The following is a 22,015-nucleotide window of genomic DNA, read 5'->3' as shown; positions in this document are numbered from 1 at the left end:
CAGACCAGCGATCGAAACCGTGTCTCCTGCGTTGGCAGGCAGATTCTTTACTTACCTGTGAGCCACCAGGAGAAACCTCAGCATCATTTTAAGACTGGAAAAAGGTGGCCTCGGTTTCTCCAGGTTTCTGGAACAGGAAGCAGAAGCCGGTACAGGAAGTTGTCAGTTTACACCTGCAGCCAGAGCGGACTATGAGCCTGCAGAGAGAATACCAGTGCTGTTGATCCTCTTTCTGCTTTCCTTTGCAAGCCCCCTTGTGTGGGCTCAGCAATGGTAAACATGCCCCCTGCCAAGGGGATGGTCCTCACTCTGTGGCAGAGCCTATGGGAATGCCCACCTTCCCCCATGCAGGCTGAGGGGTGGCCTGAAGGAAAGCTCTGGACCTGAACTTCGTCTTGGGGTGTCCCAGCCCAGCTTTCTAGATGAAACTGTCTCTTGAAGCAGCTTCTGGTTGGGTGCTGTGTTGTCATTGCACACAATCACTCTATGCTATGACATGACGTCTCAGGAAGGAGAAAAAACAGGAGTGCTTGTGCCATGCCTATTTGTTAGTACAGTGCTCTGCCAGTGAAAAAGTGGCCTCATACCTTCCTCTGAGTTACACAAGCCATGTATAAGATGAAAACGGCCTCTTTATTTTCCTGGTATTGAAGACTGGCTCTTGTGTTTGGATCACATCATGTGGATTGGTATGCTTTATTGAGAAATTGGGAAAACCTTGGGTAAGCATCGATAATGTGATTACCCCACCCCTACTGCAAAATCCTGACTCTGAACACAGATAATACATGCACTGTTGTATGTCAATGGGCTTCTCAGATATTATTACCAACCTCGACTTAAGGCAGAAACCCTAGATTTCCCTCCAGAAAAGTTTCTGCTGTTCTTGCTTCCCAGAATATCCCGTGTATTTTTTTCCAGGGCACCTCACTGAGAGTTTGGCGACTCACAACATTTTAAACTCGACTTGTTTATCTTGGTGAACTTTCCTGGCTAGCAAGGAAATCCATCATTACGGTTGGGTCCAAGTGAGGAAAAAAGAGCCTTTTGTATTTTTTTTTTTAAAGTCTATGTGCGTTGTTAATTTTTGTAGATGAGAACTGGCCATGAACAGAATCTCTGGGTTAATGACAGAATGTGTGTGTTTGTGTGTGTGTGTACTATATATAAACTTTTAATGATGGAAAATGTCAAACGTACACAAAAGTCAAGAGAATAGTATAAGGGAACCTTCCCGTATCTGTCTCTCCACTTCTACAGCTAACTACACAATGGCCAGTCTTGTTTTGTCACACAGCTACAGAGCCTCATTGCCCAAGCATTTACCACGTTATTGAAGCAAATCCCAGAATCGTATTTAGTCCATAAATGTCTCCTAAAGTTACGGACTCCTTTTGAAAACGTAACTAATACCCGTGCCACTTGGTAATAATCTCTTCATGTTGTCCATTCTCCAGTGGGTTTTTCCCCACCTCCCTGGTTTGTTTGGGTCCAGGTTCAGACTAGGTCCATACCGTACGTGTGGTTAGCATGTCTCTTCATCTCTACCCCCCTCTCCCTTTTTCTTTTCTCCTTCATTTCTTCCTTTTGACAATGTACTTGTTGAAGAAGCTACTCTCCTTATCCCAAAGAATTGCCCCGATCCTGGATTTTGCTACAGGAATGTGCATCACATCATTTCACATGCTCCTCTGTCCCTTGCTCTTTATTTATGTAAACTGGTGTCATTAATCCCACAGGCTTGATCTGACTCAAGTTCCATTGCATTTTCTCTTTTGGGGGTTAAATATGGTTTGTAGCTGGTGGTGGTACTTTGATCAGGAGGTACACACTGTCTGGTTGCCTCGTGTATGTGTGTGTGTGTGTGTGTGTGTGTGTGTGTGTGTGTGTGATGTAAAGATTATAATTGGGGTTTAACATTGGCAGCCTGATACATCCATTTGTGTGTGTGTGTGTGTGTGTGTGTGTGTGCACTCAGTTGCTCAGTCATGTCCAACTCTTTGTGACCCCATGAACTGTAGCCCTAATTCTAGGGCACAGGCTAAGTAGTTGTGGCATGTGGGATCTTCCCAGACCAAGGATCAAACCTGTGTCCCTTGCATCAGCAGGTAGATTCTTTACCACTGAGCCACCAGGAAGCCCCCAGAGCCTTCTTAATAACTGCCCTCCAGCATTTCTTCTCTGCTCCTTACTGTACTATATTGTGCTTGAAGAAATCTTATTTCTACCACTGCTGTTCAAATCATAAAAGTAGGCGCTCACTAGATGTGCCAGTAACCCATTTCCTGGAGGTGCGTGCTTATCAGCCTCTGGGTCTGTGCTTCGAGCCTTTTAATTGCTTGATGACTGTCTTCCATCTTGGGATGCCATGATGGAGTTAAGCCCGTGTGTCTCCTTCAGTGACTCAGAGCGACTGCCCTCTGAGGAGTGTTCAGTATCACAGCGAGGCAGTGCTAGATCTTGGAATTAGCATTTTCTCTCTGAGGGAATTTACAGGTTTCAGGAGAGCATGGGCTTGTCCGCAGTCCACACAGGCTTAGAGCAGGATATCCTGTTACCATAGCTCAGAGGCTCCTCAGATAACAGTAAAACCTACAGAAGTGGGGGTGGAAACAAAAAGAGTGTTGTTCCCAGTCGTGGGATGGATCTGGTGTTCCACATGGGACCGACGGCTGATAGAAGCTGCCAGAAGCTCTTTGGGATTCTGGTTCGTTCAAGGCCACGTGCCAGAACCAGTGATGTAAAGATAGAGTCATAACAAGACTCCTCCTTCTTGGGGGTTGTAGTATGTGCTATTAACGTGGACTACCTTTCGAGACCTGGTGGCCCTTTCTTCCAAGATGTGGGTCGAAGAATTTGTTCGGTTTGATTTTTGCCAACGTGGTTCTCTTGACATCTTAAGTTGAACAAGAAATATGGACGCTTGAGGGCAGGGGGAGGTTAATGAGAAATACCTCAAAAATGCCTTCTCGGTGGTGTGCCATCAGCGTTTGATGCTGCACCTTCTTTTCTCTGGCTTCCCTGGTGGCTCAGACAGTAAAGAATCCGCCTGCAAAGCGGGAGACCTGGGTTCGATCCCTGGGTCGGGAAGATCCCCTGGAGGAGGGCATGGCAATCCACTCCAGTAATCTTGCCTGGAGAATCCCCATGGACAGAGGAGGTTGGCAGGCTACGGTCCATGGAGTCACAAAGAGTCAGATGCGACTGAGTGACTAACACTTTTAACGCACTTCTTTTCTCTCTAACAGTTTCTTTCAAAGGCAGGATATAAAGAGTGCCAGTCTGCTTTGGCCCGCCATCTGACTGTGTGGATAGTCCTCAGATTTGACATGGCATCACTTTGGAGGCTTGAGCTTCAATATATTGCTAGCCTGGTGACAGAAGAGGCTGAGCGTGGCATGAAGGGCCTCAGTGTGGACCTTGCTGTGTGACCTTGAGCAAGTCATTCAACCTTCCTGGTTGAATGTTGAGTGAAAAGTAAAGGCCAGGTGTTAGAGGGAATTTGAAAACTCCCAAATAAATGAATTTTGCAGATGTGATATAAAAGAGAGTTCCTATTCTTTGAGGTTTTTGTTAGATGAAAATTGGTCACAGTTGACAGATGGAAGTGGTTAGAGTTCTGTGGAGCCTGCTTCTTCCTCTTACTAAAGCATACGGACCCTACCCTGGCCACCCTGAGCAGGAGTGCACCAGCGGGTAGCAAGGGCCATTAGCTGAACCGAGTTTTTCCATGCTGCTGCTGCTGCTAAGTCGCTTCAGTCGTGTCCGACTCTGTGCAACCCCATAGACGGCAGCCCACCAGGCTCCCCCATCCCTGGGGTTCTCTGGGCAAGAACACTGGAGTGGGTTGCCATTTCCTTCTCCAGTGCGTGAAAGTGAAAAGTGAAAGTGAAGTCACTCAGTCGTGTCCGACTCTTAGCGACCCCATGGACTGCAGCCCACCAGGCTCCTCCGTCCATGGGATTTTCCATGCAAGAGTACTGGAGAGGGGTGCCATTGCCTTCTCCAAGTTTTTCCATAGAACAGCTAAAATGGAAAAACTCCAATTTGGACTTGAGAGCTGGGAGATGTGGGTTTGAGTTGTGGGTCTGCCAGATCTTAGCTTGTCCTCTTGGGCCACTTAGTCTCTCTGAGCCTCAATTTTTGCATCACAAAGTCTGGGAAGATTATGCTGATCTCATAAACCTGTTCAGTGGATTAAATGAGGTGAGACATAAAGCATGCAGCAGGACAGTCACCTAGTAGGTGTTTGATACTTGAACTATTGTAACATGCTCTTTATATACCTATCTAATTTAATCAAACACATACTTATATATAATTCAATCAAATAGATACTTGTATAATTTAATCAGGGACTTCCCAGGTGGTAAAGAAGTGGTAAAGAATTCTCCTGCCAGTGAAGGAGATGTAAGAGACATGGGTTCATTCCCTGCGTTGGGAAGATCATCTGGAGGAGGACACAGCAACCCATTCCAGTATTCTTGCCTGGAGAATCCCATTGACAGGGGAGCCTGGCAGGTGACAATCCATAGGGTAGCACAGAGTCAGACACAGCTGAAGCGACTCAGCATGCATGCATGCATGCATAATTTAATCAGATAAAATATAAAATGTCTTTTAAGGTTTTATTTACATAACAGTATCATTTCACATAATTGCATATTCTATAATAATTCATAACTTTTTAAACAGTTACATTTCGGAGATTCCTAGAACTTTGAGATCATCTTTTCTAAGAGCTTTCACACTTTTTTGTTAAAACATGTGTAATCTTTTCCCTTATCCTTCCCCTCCAATGACGTCTTCTATGGAAGAAGACTGTCTGAGATGGAATGAAGGAAGGGGCTTGCCGAAGCAGCAGTGAGGGGCCTCAATTCGTGGGTGGGCTCTCCCTTTAGTGACCCCAGCTCACCGGGCTGGGACAGCCTTGGGACAGAGTGAAAACAGCTGCTCTCGGTCAGTCTTCATTCCTTTTTGAGGTCTCAGAGCTCCTTGGGTGGAGCTAAGGTCAGGGCTGAGGCCTGCTGCCTTGAAGTTGAACTTTTGTTCTTGGGTGGAGGGGGGTCGGGGGGCTCTGTGGCATCTACTGGTGAGATGTATTACAGGGTTTGCTGTTCTCTCTCCCTGGTGGGAACTGGGGCCTGTTTTCCTCCAAGCCACCAGCTGATGGTGCCTTGACAGGCGGCTGGCTCTGCCCTGGGCTTTACTGACGGCTGCACTTAGGCTTTGTCGCTGCTGAAAGCCGTAAAGGAATCACAACACCCAAGTATGAGCCGGAGCCGACAGGGTTAGCGTCTCACATTGTGGCCTTAACAGGGGCTGTGTGTCTGCACTCTGTGACCATCCGATGAACACTGACTTCTAAGCAGTTGCGAACATTTTGTGTGTTGCATTTGAGTTTCATTTCTCTATAGGGGTGTTGGTGTCAGGTAATGATCCCTTAGCTGTATGAAGTTTTCTTTCTAGAGGAGTCAGTAGACCTGTAGTAGCAAAGGCATTGATCATTAACTGTTAAGGAGAAATCACACTTTTCTGGCCTTGGGTTTTCTGTGTTGAAATGATGTCACCCTTTTCTACAGACTTCATCAGCCTATGTCTGTTGTGATTTGTGACATTAAATGAGATATATTCGAGAGCCTTTTATCAGAAGATGGATATCAGGAGACATTATTACATAAATGAGTCTAACTTTTCTCTGCAAGAAAACATGAGCCACTTCCTTGGCAGATGTAGTGATGAGAGATGGATGGCCTTTGTGTCTGCCTTGCATCAGAGACTCTTGATTCTCTATAGAACAGTTAAAATGGAAAAACACATGGCCAGGCCACATCAGGATGCAGGGATAGAATGAAGGAAGGATGAATGGATGTTTGGATGGAATGGGAGTACTAGAGAGAGAGTGATAAATTAGAACCAGGATAAAAGAACGAAAGATAAGAGGAGCCATAAGACTTCCCAAGTTTTGTGCAGGGCATCACTATTGAAACTTCACTACTTTTTGCTGTTTCCCATATATTCTTGTATACAGATTTCATTGGTATGTTTACTGAATAGACATTTTGGACTACTAACTGAGATGCTGGGGCTAAACGAATAAGACATGATCCTGCTCTCAGAGAGGGAAGTTTAAAATCTCTGGAGATGATTAGGAATCTTGCCTGGCACGTCCCTGCCTACAGAAGATGCTCTTGGAGCAGAGGGAGACATCCACCACCAGTCTTATCTCCTTGTATTCACCACGAACAAGGAAGGGCTTACGGGATCTTTTTTTTTTCCTTTGCTTTCAGCTGTTCCCCGCCCTTCTATGAAGCTTTTAAGTTCTGGATTATTACTGTTTAATGGGATGTTACACTCTCGCACAGAATGACTCTTTTATTTCTTTTTGAACCAGGATTGATCGCAAGATGTCTAATGCTCACACCAACTACAAACTGGATGAGGCACAGGCTATAATGAGCGAGCTCAGGACCATCAAGAAAGCCATTTATACAGGCGAGAAGGAAAGGCGGGACCTGATGCAAGTAAGAGGCCGGGGAGCTCTTCAGAGCCCGCATCTGTCTCTCTGCTCTCCTGCGTATCACTCCTTTATTTATTTATTTCCCTTTTTTAAACATGTTCATAACGCCAGGGTTATCTAACTTCCTTTATTTAAACATTTAAAAATATATACGTATTTATATTATATTGTTATTATATAATCATGCAAATTTTAAACACATACATGTTTGAACAATATATATGTGTATTTGATATCTTCTATATATGTGTGTGTACATATATATATATATATTTTAAAATGTGCATGTTAGTTTCCTAGGGTTGCCATGACAAAGAACCACATACCAGGTGGCTTAGAACAACAGGAGTTTATTCTCTCCAAGTCTGGAGGACGAGAGTCTGATGTCAAGGTGCGGCAGGGCCACGGTCTGTCTGAAGGCTCTGGGGGAGGTCCTTCCTTGCCTCTTCCAGCCTCTGGGGGCTGCTGGCAGTCCTTGGTGTTCCTCAGCTTATAGATGCATCACTCTAGTCTCTGCCTTTGTGATCACATCTCTGCATATAAATTTTTTCTTCTTATAAGGACACCAATCATTGGATTAGAACCTGTTCTCATCTTAGTTCGATTTCATCTTCAGACTTTTCCTTCCAAATAAGCACGTATTCCCAGGTTCTGGGGGTTAGGACTGAAGCATCTTTTTGCAGGACACAATTCAGGCTACAGTAAGGGGTGACACATTTATATTGTTTAATAACCAAAGTAATTTTAAAAGTGTATCATAAGAGTCTTGCGGTCACCCCATTTTCTCACCTCCTATAACTACTGTTACAACCTTCTTGTGTGTCCTGCTAGTGTTTATACAGACACGTGATGGTATGGACACGTGATCAGTTGCCCTCGCAGAAAGCTGGGCCTGTAGCTCTGTACGGCTGCATAGTATTCCACCATGAGGATAGACTTTATACTGGTTTGTTTTTTTGCCACTTGAACTCCTGTAACTTCTGTTATTTTTAGAAAAAACTGAGTTTTTGCCAAGGGACGCATGCCGGGCTCTTGCTCCATGCCGGAATGCATTTGATGCTCTCCGTCGTGGCTTTTCTTTCCAGCTCAGTTCACTGAGTCGGCACCTGGCACTAGTAGGCATTTGTCTCAATTCTGCGGCATGTAAAACACACAAGGACATGGGAGCAAAGCTCACCTTCTTAGGCCAAGTGCAACAGGTGCGCACATGACCGCCTTGCATGGCGGTGCTTCCTAATGTCAAGGATGTGAGGCTGGAGTGTCCCCAGGGTGCTTGTTCAATTGCAGATTACCAGGCCATACCCCAGATCTCCTAGATTAGACTCTCTGGGGATGGGATACAGAAATCTGTATTTTCAGATGCCCTGTATTTCCGGGTCATGAGAGGTAAATGACACCCAGCTGCCTCGAGTGGGTTCCCCACCATGGAGGCTGGAGATAGAATTTCTGGAAGATACCTCAGACCACAGCATCTTCTCTGAGACACTCCAGGGAGACACACAAGCAGTGTCTTCATCTAGTAAAATCAAATAAGTTGTTTCATCTTGGCCCATCCCAAAACACCTTTGTCTAGATCCAGAGGCACCTGCCTGGGGTCTACTGCACCTGGGCATCTCATGTCTGCAGTCTTTTAAAAATCTTAAAACATCTGGTTTCTCTTGAACTTTCACCCGAAGGGGTTCCAGGTACCAGAATTTATACTTACTCTAATATTTGGCCTACTGACATCCATATAAGATGACTTTGACCCTATAGAATTATGACTGAAAAAAATTTGCTTATAAGAATATGTGAGCATAGTCTAGGAGTTGTTTTCACCTTCTGTGTGGTTTTGAAGATCTCCAGGTAGCATTCCTTTCTGATGGAATTATTTATTGAAGGAACATTTCAGATGGGAATGCTATCTCCCTTCCCCTTTGCTCTATTGAGGTACAGTTGATGAATAAAATTTTATAAATTTAAGGTGTACGTGCTGGTTTGATAAACACAACTATTGTGAAATGATTACCACCATAAAATGAGTTCACACATCTGTCACCTCACATGGGTACCTTGATTTTTCTGTGCTGAGGACTTCTAAGATCTACTCTTAGCAACTTTCGGACCTTCACTCCAGTATTGCTAGCTATACTCACTGTGCTGTGGACCTAAGATCCGGGACTTATTCCTCCTGCTTTCCTGGTGGCTCAGACGGTAAAGAATCCACCTGCCAGTGCAGGAGACATGAGTTCAATCCCTGGGTCAGGAAGATTCCCTGGAGGAGGGCATGGCAACCCACTCCAGTGTTCTCACCTGGGAAATCCATGAACAGAGGAGCCTGGTGGGCTACAGTCCATGGGATTACAAAGAGATGCAGCTGAGCACACACGTATGCACATTGCTCTTAACGCATGGGACTTTGGACCCTTTGACCAGCATCTCTTCATTGCCCCGAGCCCTCCAGCCCCTGTCAGCTGCCTTTCTACTCCCTATGTTTTTGACTTTTTTTGGAGGGAACGCTTATTTTTTCTTTAGGAAACACAGAGGTTTTAAAAAAGAAAAAAAAAACAGTAAAAATGGTCCCTCATTTGTTCTCTGTATTATTCCCATGCTGCCGGGAGGACTCAGTTGCCATCTGACTTAAATCACTACGAGTTTCATGAAAGGTGCACGTGCTGATCAACATTTCTTTGGAATCTCATGAGAATGGGGTTGGGGTGGGCCTGCTCTCCAGGAATGAGGCTGCTGACCTGGAATGGGAAGGAAATGACTGCTTGGAAAGGGAAGAGATGCATCACCATGGCTGTTCAAGTTGCTTGTTCCCTTCTGTTCTAGAGCCTGGCCAAGCTGACTGATGGCTTCAGGAATAGCTGTTCTCTTACTGACCCTCTGCAGGAGTTCCCTCCTGGCGCAGGCGCACTGGGCGAGTCTTTATCTCACCAGTTTTGCGATGCTGGCTCTCAGACTGACATCATAGGCGAGGTATGCTCACCAGGCAGTGGGGGGGTGGGGGCGGAGAACCAAGTATATCCAGAGAGACAACAAAAGGGCTGCTTTCATGTGGCCATCACCCATTTGTTTAAATTTTCCACTTTCCCTTCAAAAGGGTTTTGGCTTTTGTGCCATTAAGTTTGAAGAAAGAATATGTTTTTTTTTACATCCAGGCATCTTGAAGGTTCAGAGGGGCCTGAGAGGCAATTGAATGGCTTATTACCTCTCTCTTCATAAATTAGATTTTTTTAAAAAGGCAGAATCCTTTTGAAAGTTGAGTTTAGCTGTTTTTTTTTTTTAATTTAAATGTATTTATTTTAATTGGAGGCTAATTACTTTACAATATTGTATTGGTTTTGCCATACATCAACATGAATCTGCCACAGGTGTACACGTGTTCCCCATCCAGAACCCCCCTCCCACCTCCCTCCCCGTACCATCCCTCAGTCATCCCAGTGCACCAGCCCCAAGCATCCTGTGGGAGAGGGAGAAGGTGGGATGATTTGGGAGAATGGCATTGAAACATGTATAGTATCATATAAGAGATGAATCGCCAATCCAGGTTTGATGCAGGATACAGGAGTTTAGCTGTTTTTTTGACAGATGTAGGACTCTTTAGAGCATGGATCAGCTAACTTTGTCTGCCAAGGTCCAGATAATAAGTGTTTTAGGCTTTGCCGGCTATGCAGTCTCTGCCATAGTCACCTGTGAATGGGTGGGTGGGGCTTGTTCCAGTAAAACTAAGAGGTGGTGGGCCACATTCATCCTTTGGGCCATAGTTCTCTGAGCTCTGGCTTAGACCAGTGATTTTCATCAGCTTTGTGGCTGTGTTACCCTTGGGTTATACTTTGATGCTATTTCTTATTCTTCTAAGAGAATGTCAGAAAATTAAATTGAAATTAATTTTGTTTGGGACTTGGAAGAATTTCATAATGCCCCTTTTGATAATTAGTGAAGCCTTGAGTTAGCCATCAAAGCAGAATTGGCTGCCATCATGTAAAGCAGGGCAGTGAATACTTAAGGACACTACTGTTGTACTGTCATTGAGTGAAGTTTTACATTCATTTGTTACAAATGGAAAACCAATTTGTATGGATTCTTAGGGCTCACTAAGTAAAGTTGAAATATCAGTGAAATGCACAATGCCCTCCTAAAAGTAGAAGGGAAAACCATTGACTAAAAAACTGTGAGTTTTAAATAATTAACTATATTTTAAAATGTCAATAAATATTGCTTCTTTGAGGGGAATATCATATAGGAAATAATGCCTCTGTGTCCTGGATGTCCTGAACTGCCTATGTGCAATGTTCCCCCTCATTGTTCTCAAAACTACACTTGGACATTTTTTGACCAGGTTTAAGACAGAGAAGAATCTGTAAGTCAAAACTGTCTGGCATTTTTGCCTAAAGATTTTGGCATGAGAAAAGGAAAGAAGTACAATATGTATTGAATTCCATGAATAACTCATTGCTGCTTAACATAAGGTTAGAATTAGAATTTTTAGAGGCTTTTACCTCATTTGAGAGAAACAGGTAAGATTGAAGGTTCTGTAATGATCTAGGTAAGACTTTATAAAAAATGTCGGGTGGGGAGTGGCTGGTTATACTATTATAATAACTTTAGCAGTAAATTGTCATTATTTATGAGTTTACTGGGGCTGGCCCTGAGTTGGCAGCTTCATGACTGTTACTTTGATTTAAGTAGTTGTTTCCATATTCTTTTGTCAGCTGAGAGGGTCCAAAGGTTACCAGGTTACCTAAGGTTATTTAGTCAGGGAGAGGCAGATCTGGGTTTGAATCAGCAACTCTGATCCCTAAACCCCTGTGCTTTCTACTACATCTTGTTATTGAAAAATGTATCAAAAGGCTTTAACTGTATTAGTTAGCTATTGCTGCATAACAAAACACCCCTGAAACCTAGCATTTGAAAACAGCACACATTAATTATCTCACACTTGTACTGTGGATCAGGAAACTGTGCTTCGTCTTCTGCTTCAGGGGCTCTCAGGAAACTATAATCAAGATATTAGCTAGAGTTGCAGTCTCATCAGAAAGCTTGATTGGGAAGGGTTTACTTCCAAGCTTATATGATTGTTGGCAGGATTCAGTTCCTCACTGATTGTTGGACTGAGGGCTTCTATTCCTTACTGTATGAACCTCTCCAGGACGGCAGCTTGCTTCGTCACAGCATGCATGTACTACACAAGTTGGGATGAATTTTTTGTGTGTTTATATCAACTTTGAGGAGTTCTCTATTTCTTTTCAAACTTAATTTGCTGTGGGAATTACAAAATAGACAAGTGTACTTCCACTATTTAAAAAAAAATCCGCCTGTGTTGGAACAACCAAAGTCTTACCAGTTGCATTCCCAACTCTCAATGACCAGAGGTGGCAGCTGTTATTGGTGTGTTTCCTTCCAGACCTTTGAAAAATGGAAATTAGAAGGTGAATTAAAATATTCTTCACTGGTTTTGATTTGCATTTCTCTAATAATGACTGATGTTGAGCATCTTTCATGTGTTTGTTAGCCATCCATATGTCTTCTTTGGAGAAATGTCTATTTAGTTCTTTGGCCCATTTTTTGATTGGGTCGTTTATTTTTCTGGAATTGAGCTGCATAAGTTGCTTGTATATTTTTGAGATTAGTTGTTTGTCAGTTGCTTCATTTGCTATTATTTTCTCCCATTTGGAAGGTTGTCTTTTCACTTTGCTTATATTTTCCTTTGTTGTGCAGAAGCTTTTAATTTTAATTAGATCCCATTTGTTTATTTTTGCTTTTATTTCCAGAATTCTGGGAGGTGGATCATAGAGGATCCTGCTGTGGTTTATGTTGGAGAGTGTTTTGCCTATGTTCTCCTCGAAGAGTTTTATAGTTTCTGGTCTTACATTTAGATCTTTAATCCATTTTGAGTTTATTTTTGTGTATGGTGTTAGAAAGTGATCTAGTTTCATTCTTTTACAAGTGGTTGACCAGTTTTCCCAGCACCACTTGTTAAAGAGATTGTCTTTACTCCATTGTATATTCTTGCCTCCTTTGTGAAAGATAAGGTGTCCATATGTGTGTGGATTTATCTCTGGGCTTTCTATTTTGTTCCATTGATCTATATTTCTGTCTTTGTGCCAATACCATACTGTCTTGATGACTGTGGTTTTGTAGTAGAGCCTGAAGTCAGGCAAGTTGATTCCTCCAGTTCCATTCTTCTTTCTCAAGATTGCTTTGGCTATTCGAGGTTTTTTGTATTTCCATACAAATCTTGAATTATTTGTTCTAGTTCTGTGAAAAATATCGCTGGTAGCTTGATAGGAATTGCATTGAATTTGTAAATTGCTTTGGGTAGTATACTCATTTTCACTATATTGATTCTTCCAATCCATGAACATGGTATATTTCTCCATCTATTAGTGTCCTCTTTGATTTCTTTCATCAGTGTTTTATAGTTTTCTATATATAGGTCTTTAGTTTCTTTAGGTAGATATATTCCTAAGTATTTTATTCTTTTCGTTGCAATGGTGAACGGAATTGTTTCCTTAATTTCTTTTTCTACTTTCTCATTATTAGTGTATAGGAATGCAAGGGATTTCTGTGTGTTGATTTTATATCCTGCAACTTTACTATATTCATTAATTAGCTTTAGTAATTTTCTGGAAGATTCTTTAGGGTTTTCTCTGTAGAGGATCATGTCATCTGCAAACAGTGAGAGTTTTACTTCTTCTTTTCTAATTTGGATTCCTTTTATTTCTTTTTCTGCTCTGATTGCTGTGGCTAAAACTTCCAGAACTATGTTGAATAGTAGTGGTGAAAGTGGGCACCCTTGTCTTGTTCCTGACTTTAGGGGAAATGCTTAGAGAAATGCAAATCAAAACCACAATGAGGTACCACTTCACACCAGTCAGAATGGCTGCAATCCAAAAATCTGCAAGCAATAAATGCTGGAGAGGGTGTGGAGAAAAGGGAACCCTCCTACACTGTTGGTGGGAATGCAAACTAGTACAGCCACTATGGAGAACAGTGTGGAGATTCCTTAAAAAATTGCAAATAGAACTGCCTTATGACCCAGCAATCCCACTGCTGGGCATACACATGGAGGAAACCAGAATTAAAAGAGACACATGTACCCCAATGTTCATCACAGCACTGTTTATAATAGCCAGGACATGGAAACAACCTAGATGTCCATCAGCAGATGAATGGATAAGAAAGCTGTGGTACATATACACAATGGAGTATTACTCAGCCGTTAAAAAGAATACATTTGAATCAGTTCTGATGAGATGGATGAAACTGGAGCCGATTATACAGAGTGAAGTAAGCCAGAAAGAATAACACCAATACAGTATACTAACACATATATATGGAATTTAGAAAGATGGCAATGATGACCCTGTATGCAAGACAGCCAAAAAGACACGATGTGTATAGCGGACTTTTGGACTCAGAGGGAGAGGGAGAGGGTGAGATGATTTGGGAGAATGGCATTGAAACATGTATAATATCATGTAAGAATCGAATCGCCAGTCTATGTCTGATGCAGGATATGGCATGCTTGGGGCTGGTACATGGGGATGACCCAGAGAGATGTTGTGGGGAGGGGGGTGGGAGGGGGGTTCGTGTTTGGGAACGCATGTACACCCGTGGTGGATTCATGTCAATAAATGTATGGCAAAACCAATACAGAATTGTAAAGTAAAATTAAAAAATAAAATAAAAATTAAAAAGAAATATTCTTCACTGGTGCTGGAAGTTTAAGTGAGTTTTCTCTTTTGAAAATGGGTTTTTAACATGTCTCCCCCCTTGTTTATCTTCCTTCTGTTCCAAAAAGTTCATCTTTGATGATAAAACAAGGCTTGTGGATCGAGTCAGGCTTAACTGGCAGTATGAGGAAGCCAGAAAGAGGTAAGAAGCTCCTTTTTCAAACCTTGTCTTCTCCTTATTTCCTTTCTCCTGTGGGAAGAGGTTTTATGGAGTTTCAATGTTTGATTTATCCACATCTTACCAGAAAGCAATGTCTGACAGAGTATAGAATTAAGACTCTTCAGTTTACGTGTAGCTTCTGAACGCATGTGACAGAATTTCACATGGATTTAAAATGGGAACTTCTTAATATTGCAAACAGTTATAAAGATGGGATATAATAAAAATAGAGACTTTTCGGGCTCACTTTATCCTCTCAGGGAATTCAGAACTCCCTCCTTCCCTGCCTTCTAACTGAGCATCAGTCCCTTAGAACAGCTTAAGCATAACTTTTTTTTTAATATATGTGGCGTCTCATTTTATAGATTAACAACAAAAGCCATGTATCTTGGTTTCAAAGACAGTTTAATAAGGATTAGGTCAATGAGTGACAGCAGTACCTAATCTATGTCATTCTGACAGAGAGAACTGAAACACAATCATGTCTGTTAACCTGTGTTGTAGGTTACCTGCCTTCTGCAAATTGAGACTTGACCTTGTTTGTGTGTTTCAACATGTATCTCTCCCTCCTCTCTGTCCCTCCCTCCCAGTCTCAGCCAGGATGCACGGGCAGCACCACCAGGTGGGCTGTTACCCTCGCAGGCAGTGTTTTGTTTAAATTTATTTTATTGGGCTGTGTCGGGTCTTAGTGGCGGTGCACAAACTTCTCTCTAGTTGTGGCACATGGATTCAGTAGTTACAGTGCATGGGCTTAGTGAATCTCTCTTGTGCCTTCTGAAAAGAGTCTTTGATCCAAGCTATTCCAAAATCTGGGCTTCAGAAAGCCATGATGCCTGTCTTTTTCAAGAAGTTTCTTTAGTCACATATGAACTGCTGTGCGGAGAGTGGAGGAAGAGGAGTGAATACCAAGCAGGTCGAGGGCTTCCATTCTGGAAGCTAAATGGTTTGGTTTGGTCAGTGTACTGTATCATTCAGGGATGTCTGGAAATCCGCTTCATGGCCTTTTTAGCAAATGTAAAAATAGCATCCAAAGCAGATCATATGACTCTCTCCTGGAGGGCCGGCTGGAGATGACCCAGCCTCTGCTCCGAGCCCCTCTGCCTGATCCTCCTGGCTCTTGCTCTGCAGGATGCCGTGATATCCTCAAAGGGGGCACTGCACTTCCCCGTGGACCACTTCCCCGGCCTCAGGCATCCACTCTCTGGAGCTTGCTGGTGGCGTTTGTCCGACTCTGTTGTCTCAATATTGAGAATATTGTCTCAATAGTCCTCTGCTCCTTGCATGTTTCTGCTGCACCGTGTGGGTGTTGGAATTCACTGCATTGTATTAAACCACAGAAACTTGATGGGTGCTGTACTTAACATAATTGTTACTGTTTGGCTGTGACATTTACCAGCCATTGCAAGGGATATTTTGGTTTTCTAGAGATGAGGTTGATACAGAGTGAGTAATCTTTTAAATACCGAGATAATAACATTTGGGTGGAAAGTCCAGGATTTAACAACATTCTTCAGGGGAGGACACTGTACTTCATCAGTATCTTTTAAAGGGGAGGAGTATCTCAGGGTCAACAGAACCTTGTTAGGAAAGGCACCGCAGTTGCAGAGGAGGGTCCTGTCCCCAGCGTGTTGACCTTTGTGGGAAAGTAGGGGCTTCTCCAAAGTGCCTTTCTGAGCTGCCTTGGACACATTTAGAGATCCAAGATTCATTGTAGGGACATGTCAGGTTGGCTCACAGTTGTTCTTTCCCACTAGAATAGTGGTTCCCACTGGAGCAGGGAGTGAGGGAGGGGTGCAGTGGTGGGACCTCCCCCACCCCCAGTGGGCTTCTGGCTACATTTACAGATGTCAGTAGTTGTCATAGCTCTAGGGGAGGCACCAATGGCATCAAGTGGGGAGAGACCAGAGAACACTCCAGCCCCCATGTCACAGTGCTGGAGGATTGTGCTGTCTCAGCAGGTCTAGGTCTACCTCATTTCCATTTGGGCGACCCCAGCAGCTTCCTCCACACCCGGCAGCCATTGGCAGAGAAGCTGCCAGGGGTTGGGTGAGGGTCTGGGAGACTGTACTTCTGACTAGCACCTGCCCTGTTCACAGACGTGATGTGGTTTATGTGAGGCCATAAGGACATATAAACTCCCCCACAGCTAGCAGACATTATGAGGACCTCAGTGAGTCTGCCTGGGGGTGGAGATAACCCCAGATAGTACCTGCGAGGTGTGCGCCTGTGTGCACGCACACTGCATATATGTATAGACACACAGGGTTCAGAAGCATGTACAAATCTGCTTGTATGTCTATGTACACATGTAACATATGTATGCTTGCGTTTATTTGTGTGTATATATAGGGCTTCCCCGGTGACTCATACAGTAAAGAATCTGCTTGTAATGCAGGAGACCTGGGTTTGATCCCTGGGTTGGGAAGATCCCCTGTAGGAGGACATGGCAACCCACTCCAGGATTCTTGCCTATAGAATCTCATGGACAGAGGAGACTGGCAGGCTACAGTCCATGGGATCACAGAGTCGGACACGATTTAGCATATATATATCTGTGTGTTTTCCTGCTTATTTTTATTACATAAATAATACATGAATACATTGCTTTTGTCAAAGATGCAATCAATAGAGACCTCCCATCTTAACTTCCTCTCTAATCCTACCTCCCACCATTAATGATTTGGTGTGAAACCTTCCAGGTTTTATGTAAACATTTAAGTAAATGAAGCTCAGTGTAGTTAAATCTAGTATATGATGCATAGCTTTTCTAATGATTACAACCATCCTCTCTGGATGGACATCTCGATGATTCCAGTTTTTTTTATTTTCACAAACAGTGCACATCTATGTATAGGCCCCAGCCTTGCAGGAATACCTGTTTCCTTGGACAGATACTTAGCAAGGAAACATATGGGTCTAAAGACCTTTATGTTGGAAGTTCTGATCGGTCCCACTGAACTGTCTTCCAAAATGACCTATATGTTTTACCCTGCCATCAGTAGCAACGGAGAGCCCTGATTTCTGTGTCTCCTCATCCTGGTTAAATACCAGCATTCTTTGTACATTTTTTTGGAGTTGTGGACAAACATTCTGTGAGTTGTCACGTCCTTCCCTGGTGAAGGTTGCAGGGAATGGTGTTCTGATGGTGCGGATCAGCATACTTTGAGTTATTTAAATTGCCGGGTCTGAATTGTTTTTGCAGACAAGCACTCCTTTCACAACATGTTAGATTCCATCAGCCCCTAAGGGATGGAGGTGGCCCCCCAGGGGATGTTTTTGGTTCTCGTGACTGGAGAAAGGGCACTTCTGGCATCCCATGTGGGAACCCCAAGGATATTGCTCAACAGCCCACAATACCCAGGACAGTCCCCCCAGCAAAGACTCAGATGGCCCAGAGTTTCTTGCTGCCATCAAGAAATCTGACTCTTGGGCTTCTTATCTTGCTCTGAAATCCCTACTGTGTGTGGCAAGACCCAAGGGCAAGTCTTCCACTGACTCAAAGGATTAGCCTGTTCCAGCCATGCCGGCTCCCGCAGTGTTCCTCACACACACTGGGCCTAAACATCTGTCAGGCACACTCCTGATTTAGTGCTGGAGGTTGGCACAGTGATGGCCCCTGAGATGTCCATATCCTAATCCCTAGAACCCATGACTCTGTTACCTTCCTTGGCAGAAGGAGCTTTGCAGATGGCCTCAAGTTAGAGATCTGGGGGTGGGGAGATGATGCTAGATCGCCTCGATGGTAGCCATTTAGTCACTCAGTTGTGTCCGACTCTTTGCGACCCCATGGACTGTAGCTCATCAGGCTTCTCTGTCCATGGGATTCTCCAGGCAAGAATACTGGAGTGGGTTGCCATGTCCTTCTTCAGGGGATCTTCCCGACCCTGGGTTTGGACCTGTGTCTCCACATCACAGGCAGATTCTTTACCATCTGAGTCACCAGGGATTACCTTGATAGGCTCAGTGTAATCCCAAGGGTCCTTAGAAGAGGGAGAAGCAGAAAAGGAGATGTGAGGATGGATGCAGACATCAGAGTGAGGCAGGCCCATGAGCCAAGGAAAGTGAACAGCCCTGAGAAACCGCTGTAAAATATATTCTTCCGTTGAGCCCCCAGAAGAATCACAGTCCTGTCACCCATTGTTGACTTCTGTCATCTGGAATTGTAAGGTCTACGGCCATACCACCCCAGATGTGCCCGATCTCATCTGATCTCGGAAGCTAAGCAGAGTCGGGCCTGGCTAGTACTTGGATGGGACTGTAAGGTATTGATATGTGTTGTTGTAAGCCTCCCAAGTTTGTGATCACTTGTTACAGAAATGCAAGGCAAGTAACACAGTACCCTTGGCCCCTCCTGTTTCCTCTGCCTGCAATGGGATGCTTGGCCTCAAAGGGTCATTTGACCTCTGCTCTCCTTCTGCTCACTGTCAGAGACACTTTTCTCATCATTCTGAATAAAGGATCACTTCCATCCACCACCCCATTACCCTGATTCTCCCAGCAAATGTAACCAGCTAACCTGCTCTATACTTTATGCATGTGCCTGTTAAGTCTCTTCTGTCATGTCCAACTCTTTGGGATCCCATGGGCTGCAGCCCGCCAGGTTCCTCTGTGCATGGGATTTTCCAGGCAAGAATACTGGAGTGGGTTGCCATGCCCTCCTCCCCAGGATCTTCCCAACCCAGGGGTCAAATCTGCATCTCTTGTGTCTTCTGAGTTGGCAAGCGGGTTCTTTACCACTAGCACCACCTGGGGAGCCCATACTTCATGTGTTTGCTTTTTCTATTGTTTGTTTTTCCCTGCGAGAATGGAAGCCTCATGAGGGCAGAAATTTTTATCCAGTTAGCTCATGACTATAATTCCAGCAACTAAGTGTCTGGTGAATATTTACTGAAAGAGTAAACAGAGGTCCCCTTAGATCACACATGCTCTTTGACCTTCACCCCTATGAACAGGCGGGTGGAAGGAATTCTTGGACCCAGGTCAGTGCCAGGTCAGCTGCTCTGCTCCTGGCTCCTGCCCCCAAAACCCTCGTCCTGGTATGAGCCTTGGGCTAATTCCCCTGGATTTACAAGAAGAAAAGGCCTTTAGACATGCATGCCCTTCAGGATCTCATGGAGGCAGGTCATGGTCTGTTCATTTCAGAAATTGTGTTCACATGACATGTCATTGCTCAGCTTGTGGTTCCTGGGCTTTCGTGGTCATTCAGAAGGGCTTGTGGTCATGGACCACCCCGTCATGAATCCTCCTCTTGGGTGTTGGAAAAAACAGCTTTGGAGCTGGGCCCTGAGGGATGTTGGAATTCCGGCTGCCCATGTGTTGAGGAAAGCTTTCTCAATCAAGGGGGCGCAGGGATCAGGGCAGAATTGTATAATTGCAAGTTTCTTAGGGGGCAGGGCATAACAACCCCAGAGAGAGTTCTCTGAGGCTCGCTTTATGGTCAAGGATCACTTAGGCTGTGGATCTTGATATTTGATAGTTAGTTTGGTGCTTTCATTGGAGCTTCACCTGCTTGAAAACATCCTTGAGGCATTCCTCTTGTTGCCAGGCTGCACCCCACGAAGATTAGCTTCCTTCCCCTCTGTAAAACCTCCTGGGCTTTGCTACTTCTAAATGGGGAAAAGCTGATGCCTTGATGTATTTCCTTGTATATCTAGATTTGAGATTCTTTCTCAGAGCTGGGAAATCATCAAAAGACAATAAATGTTCTGAACAATGAGGGATTTCATGTCTCTTCAGATTTAAAGGAAGTTTATAGAAGCAGAACTCCTAATTCCAAACGATGGTATGATTTCTAGAGAATTCTCTAGACCAGACCACCACTGTCATGGTGACTAGTTTTGTTTTCAACTCTGGGTCATGTGTGCCCAGTCACTCAGTCGTGTCCAATTCTTTGCAACCCATGGACTGTAGCCCACCAGGCTCTTCTGTCCATGGGATTCTCCAGGCAAGGATACTGGAGTGGGTTGCCATTTTCTCCTTCAAGGGAATCTTTCCAGCCCAGGGATTGATTCTTTGTCTCTCGTGTTTCCTGCATTGGCAGGTGGATTCTTTACCACTTGGGAAGCCCTCTAGGTCATGTAAAATATATTCCAACAACTGTTTCTTCCTTTTCCTTCAGGAACATCACTTTGGTTCCCAAGGCAGACCTTATGATAGGAATATTTTCACACTATTGGTTAAAAACTTGAAAGAATTTTTCAAAGCCAGTTTGGAGGAACAAGTCTTCTTGAAGCAATCCTGATGACGCAGATGTCTCCTTATTTTTAACCTAAGAGTGCTTGTTCCAGAACTGTGCACAAACTGTAGCTGTTTCCATAGAAACACTTGCCGTCCTGATAGGAACAAAACATTCGGCCCGGCCTGTGTCTCCGCGTCTCAGTGTTTGTTGCCAGGACGGGTCCTGTGCCGTCACTGATGGAGCATTAGGATTCCAGCTGAATTCGATCAGTCCCTTGGATTTTCCCTTCAGTTCTCCAGTGACGATGTATCTGGGTTTGGGAGTGGGGCACGGCCATGAGAGACAAAGGAAACAGGCCAAGAGAAAGAAACCTGGAGACCATCTGCTTTCCATTTAAAGAAGTCATTCTGAAGCTCTGTTTGTTCAGAGGGGACAAGATGTGAGAGCAGGGAGGGGTGTTGGGGTATTTGTAGGCCCATCTTTTTTTTTATAAATTTTTAAAAGATTATTTATTTTTGGCTGAGCTGGGTCTTTGCTGCTGCATGGACTTTTTCTCTAGTTGTGGCGAGCGGGGGCTACTCTTTGTTGTGGTGCATGGGCTTCTCCTGGTGGCTTCTCCTATTGCAGAGCACGGGCTCTAGGTACACAGGCTCAGTAGTTGTAGCACACAGCCTTAGTTGCTCCACAGTGCGTGTGACCTTCCTGGACCAGGGATGAAACTCGTGACCCCTGCCTTGGCAGGCAGATTCCCAACCACGAGCCCACCAGGAAACGTAGGCCCTTCTTATGCCACATGGTCTAGAGTCAGACTCCATGAGTTTCCAGTATAAAGAGTTGAGCTGAATAGACACTAGTTGACCAATATTTAGTTCATTGAGGTAAAATGATTTCACTGTCCATATGACTCAGATCTCAGATGAGACTGTGGTGGACTTTTGATTTCCATTTAAATAGATGTTTGCGAAAGAAAACTAAAGAGAGAAAACATAAAAAGCATCAAGTCTACAGCTGTAATTGACATCTGAAGGCACGAGACTCTAACCTGGCACCATGTCCTAGAACATGGCATTGGGTCCGTCATGTCCCCTCACCCTGAGTCAGGGTTGTGGCTGGCCTGGAGTTCCATTTCTGTTCCAGAAAGTGGCAGTATTTTAGGAACGTGCAAAATTGTACCATAGATCCCAGAGTTGAGGTATAAATTCAAAGAACTGGGGATTACTCTGAATATGTAAACTATGCCTCAAAACTGTGCAATATTAAAAGTGCATTTTCTTCTTTGCAAAATGCAAGTCATATTTAAGATTTCCACATGAACTGTAAGGGTCTGAGCAGTTTCTGCCACATAAATGCAGGTTTCCATTCATGGTTTAATGGTGCCTGGGTTGTAACAGAAAAGGTGTTTGGGCAAAAATAGTAAGGGAAAAATGATTCATATT

At 44.0% G+C, this 22,015-nt stretch overlaps 1 protein-coding gene across 4 annotated transcripts in view; it reads left to right on the top strand.

Annotated features, from left to right (window-relative positions):
- Positions 1-22,015, top strand: part of WWC3 (WWC family member 3) — a 72,264-nt gene that overhangs the window by 18,274 nt on the left and 31,975 nt on the right. For 2 of the 4 annotated variants that reach the window (XM_040266487.1, XM_040266485.1), the window contains 4 exons: positions 6,395-6,524; positions 6,813-6,911; positions 9,335-9,481; positions 14,310-14,383. In XM_040266487.1, coding sequence (XP_040122421.1) covers positions 6,395-6,524; positions 6,813-6,911; positions 9,335-9,481; positions 14,310-14,383 — 450 coding nt within the window. The remainder of the gene's footprint in view (positions 1-6,394; positions 6,525-6,812; positions 6,912-9,334; positions 9,482-14,309; positions 14,384-22,015) is intronic. The other 2 variants (XM_040266488.1, XM_040266486.1) reach the window with 1 other exon arrangement.

This window comes from Oryx dammah, unplaced genomic scaffold (assembly GCF_014754425.2).
Source record: "Oryx dammah isolate SB20612 unplaced genomic scaffold, SCBI_Odam_1.1 HiC_scaffold_23, whole genome shotgun sequence".
Classification (NCBI taxonomy): domain Eukaryota; kingdom Metazoa; phylum Chordata; class Mammalia; order Artiodactyla; family Bovidae; genus Oryx; species Oryx dammah.
This window is presented reverse-complemented; position numbering and strand designations above follow the sequence as displayed.